This window comes from Antrostomus carolinensis, unplaced genomic scaffold (assembly GCF_000700745.2).
Source record: "Antrostomus carolinensis isolate BGI_N321 unplaced genomic scaffold, ASM70074v2 scaffold15224, whole genome shotgun sequence".
In the NCBI taxonomy this organism is placed as follows: Eukaryota; Metazoa; Chordata; class Aves; order Caprimulgiformes; family Caprimulgidae; genus Antrostomus; species Antrostomus carolinensis.
Window position 1 is genome coordinate 1 of NW_010310301.1, and position 4,114 is coordinate 4,114.

At 44.2% G+C, this 4,114-nt stretch overlaps 1 protein-coding gene across 1 annotated transcript in view; it reads left to right on the top strand.

Annotated features, from left to right (window-relative positions):
* The first annotated feature begins 291 nt into the window (after window positions 1-291).
* Window positions 292-4,114, top strand: part of HMGXB3 (HMG-box containing 3) — an 18,662-nt gene continuing 14,839 nt past the window's right edge. Inside the window, exons 1-4 of the mRNA XM_010166382.1 lie at window positions 292-437; window positions 856-1,030; window positions 1,487-2,050; window positions 2,695-2,793. Of these exons, the coding sequence (XP_010164684.1) occupies window positions 292-437; window positions 856-1,030; window positions 1,487-2,050; window positions 2,695-2,793 (984 nt within the window). The remainder of the gene's footprint in view (window positions 438-855; window positions 1,031-1,486; window positions 2,051-2,694; window positions 2,794-4,114) is intronic.

Here is a 4,114-nt window from a genome sequence, read left to right on the forward strand (position 1 = left end):
ATGATTCTATGACACCTCCTTGGTGGGCATGAGGCTCGTTTTGGATTTCCAAACTTCACCTGAGAGGTTCCTGGGGAACCACAGCATTTAAATGCAGTGAACTGGTGGTGTTGGGGTCACTATAATAAAGGTGTTTTCTTCTAGAAATAGATAAATGGCTAACACATAGTTATCTTGGTTAATTAAAGTCAAACTGATGTGCCAGTGATGCTGTCCGTGTACAAAGGTCTCTGTTGGGAGAAATATTGTATAACTTGGTGAGTGTTTAACCTAAAATGTCTATTTTTAGCAATGGAGGCTCCGTATGATGGCACTGAAGTAACTGTGGTGATGGAGGAAATAGAGGGCGCTTACACTTACGCATCACCAGTGCCATCTAAGAAGAAAAAGAAATATAAAAGTGCTGGAGATCATGGAGAAAAAGCTAAAAAGCCTCGGTAAGTTCTTTCTGTCTTTGTTTAGTGCCTGTGTAGGGTGTGGGAGCAGTTTTCTTTGTTTCTGGTAAGAGTGCACTTGGCAGTACACTTGGAACACTTCATAGTGTAAAACGTTGTATATAAAACATGAGCTTGATGCTCTGGGCCCACTTGACTTCCTTGTCTTGACAGATGCTACTGTTGCTCAATCTAAAGTTTGTGTACCCCAAAATAATTTGCCTTAGGCTCTTTCGCCTTATTTCAGAGATTCTCCTCAGAATCTTGGTTTTAATTTGGTTAAAAAATGCATTTAGAAAAAGAATTGAATGTAACATGCTTGTCATTTGGCCTTGAGACAAATGTAAACCTCGTGGATTTCTTTTCCCAAAGGAATTTATGTAGAAGGATGTTAACGTTTCAGTTTCTGGTTGCCTTTCAGATCTGCTTACCTCCTCTACTATTATGATATTTACTTGAAAGTACAGCAAGAGCTTCCCCACCTCCCTCAATCTGAAATCAACAAAAAGATCAGTGAGAGCTGGAGATTGCTCAGTGTGGCTGAAAAAAGCTATTACTTGGAGAAAGCCAAGCTGGAGAAAGAGGGATTGGACCCGGTAAGTCAATTATGTGGCAGCTCTTTGCCATGTGAAGAGACAGGGACTTAACTGCTTACACAGCACCATGTGTGGGAGAATCATTTAACTGCAGGTTCCAGTTTGTATTCCTGCTTGGGACAGCCTGTGAAGAAGCCGTGTGTGAGGCCACTGCCTCTTGCTTTTTGCCTTCTGTTCAGTCAAGGGAGAATGTTTGGAAATTCAAGATGGATGTGTCTCATACCTGCTGACAGGGATGGTAGTTGTTTTTGTGTTGTGTAATCGGGGTGATTGATGGTAAAATGGATGATAAAACGAGGGCTGAGAGAGATCCTGCCAGCTCTGTCACGTAGAGAAATTCCCAGCAAACTGCTTCAGGAAACCATTTGAACTTCAGGCACTAGAAGCAGGATTGAGAACTGAATCTCTCCCTTTTCTCATATTGATTTATTCCATACTCTGTTTTTTTGCCAACAGAACTCCAGGCTGTCCACTCGAACTGCAATAGTTCCAGACATTCCAGGTTTCCGTAAGATTCTTCCTCGCTCAGATTACATCATTATTCCCAAAACCACTCTTCAAGAGGACAGGAGCAGGCAGTCACTGGAACTGTGTGTGACACAGGGTCAGGCAGCATCCGAAGGGTTAACAGCTTCCACTAACATCACCGGTGTCTCCCGGGACGCCGTGCAGAACATCCTGTCTGTGGACTCCAGCCACGTTGGCATTTCTGAGCAGTGCATCGCCATCGAGGGACTAGCAGAAGAGACTGCTTCCTTTGGTCAGCCAGATGCTGTGAAAGAAGTGGTTGCCTCAGAGATTCTCTCTCACTATGTTGGGCCCGTGACGGAGAAAGTGGCTGGAGATATCCTCTTGGATGAGGCTTCTTTGGAAATAGAAGGACAACAGTACCAGACAGCTCGGGTAGTTATTGAAGAGACTCTAGTTAGCAGCTCCACAGACATCTCCAACGGGAGCATCGCTGTGGCCCGGCCTCAGGTTTCAGATGGTGTGTCTGTGGTGACCGTGGTGACGGGGAGGGTAAGTTTTTCTGGTGACACTCAGACTCCTGTCAGTGTCTCACCTGAAATGTCCGAGTGCTGTTTAACACATTTCACTTGAGATCCTCGATGGCTGCAGGAGACTCTGTCTTGCCCAACGTGCTTACACTCAGTGGTGAGGGCAACAGCAGCTTTGGTAACTCGGTGATTACATCATCTTTGCTGTATTGACTCTGCCATATGCTGATTTCACTTGTGTCTAAAGATGACTGCTTGAGGTTTTTTAATGGTTTCCTGTAATAATACTTGGCATGGGTTCTGCAGCTGAACTACAAGATACTGGGGAGAAAAAAATGTTACCTCTGTGCTCCTGATAGCTGTTTTCTTGGTTGCAGAGAGGTGGAAGGGGGTCCTTTTAAATTGAGGTATTAGGGATTGGTTGTAGAAAACCTTATTCTATGTAGAATTGTATCTGCTGTTTTGAATTTCAAGCTGTGGAGAGTTTGGTAATTTCCAGAGTAGACCTGGTAAGGCCGTTGCTTTTGAAATGATTACTCTTCTTTCCTGCTTTCCAGTCTCATCAGTCCTTAAGACTTATGCTTAGTGGTAGTGTTCATGAGAGGGTGGGACACAGGTCACTATGTCTCGTTTTCTGCATGTATTTTCTCTTTGACTTCATTTTAGGATACTGAAGAGAGTAGCTCCTCCACACCTGCTACACAGTTTATTATGTTACCTCTGCCAGCTCATTCTGTTGTGGAGAACCCAGCATCTATTAAATTGGTAAGAAATTCAGTCTTGTATGGTATTTTAAGGTATGGATATGTTACCATAGATTTGTCTTAAAGATGTTAGAGTAGGAAGTGTTTGATCGTGGTTCAGTTCTTAAAGATAATCCCATTTGGAGTTGTCATGTCAGCTGATTTATTTCTTGTCCCTGGTTTTATGCCTTGTGTGTGCTAATGGGCGTCTCTGACTTCCTAGAGTGTCTTATAGGGACCTATTTCTGATGTGTTTTTCCTCAAGGAGTTCTTGGAAACAGATGGAGTAGATAATGCTATCACAACATGTTGGCCAACAGCAGCTTCTGTGTTGTCCTTCTCAGGGTCTACGTAGCCGTCTACGTCCTCTACCTGGATGTGTGTTTGTCTTCATAAAATGCCAGTGTCCATCCCTTTAAGGGCAAGAATCTGCTCTTGTGACAGGAAAATGTAAGCTCCCCAGTCTCATGGATGGGGGATGGCTGTCGCTTTGGCCATGTGACAGGAGAGGAGCAGTGCCCTAAGGTTCTAAGAGCTCATGTAAAAGGTTGTGTGACCCTTTGCTTAAGAATTGATTTGATTTCTCTAATGTAACCACTCCAGCCACCTGTATTTCTGTGGCCATTGTAGGATGTCATTGTACAGTCAGCACTGCAGCTCCTTGTGTTGTATAAGTTAGCATAAAATCCTGTTTTCCAGGTTCTCTATGCTTCCAGCTGGTGGAACACTGCAGATATAGTGGTGCCTAGTGTGATACTCTTCCAGGTGTCTTGGGGAGAATGGAAATACCTCAGGTTTTTGTTCCAGAGAAGTACCTAGCTTAAATTGTCTCATTTCTTTGACAGCAGTACTTGCATTTCTAGAAAAGAAACATACCTGGCTAGGGACTTAACGGCACACCAGCTCCCTCAGGAGTGTTGAGTACAGAATATTGAGAAGTGCTGTGCTGACAGAAACTCAAATGTGCTGAAGCAGTTGTCCTGGCAAAGGTGACAGGTTCTGCTTTAGTTGTCTTTATAAATAGTGCCTGGTGGTGCTGCTGGTGTTACAGTAGTCTATAGCAAGTTCCAGTAAAGCAGCAGGGAGTACTGGACCACTGCATACAACAACAAATTACTGATGAAAACTGCCTCTGTATCGTGAAAACTTGTTGTTAAGTCTTGTTGCACCATTGATGATGCGAGGGCTGGAGCAGCTCTGCTGTGAGGACAGGCTGAGAGAGTTGGGGCTGTTCAGCCTGGAAAAGAGAAGGCTCCGGGGAGATCTTATAGTGGCCTCCCAGTACCTGAAGGGGCTACAAGAAAGCTGGGGAGGGACTTTTCATAAGGGCAGTTAGTGATAGA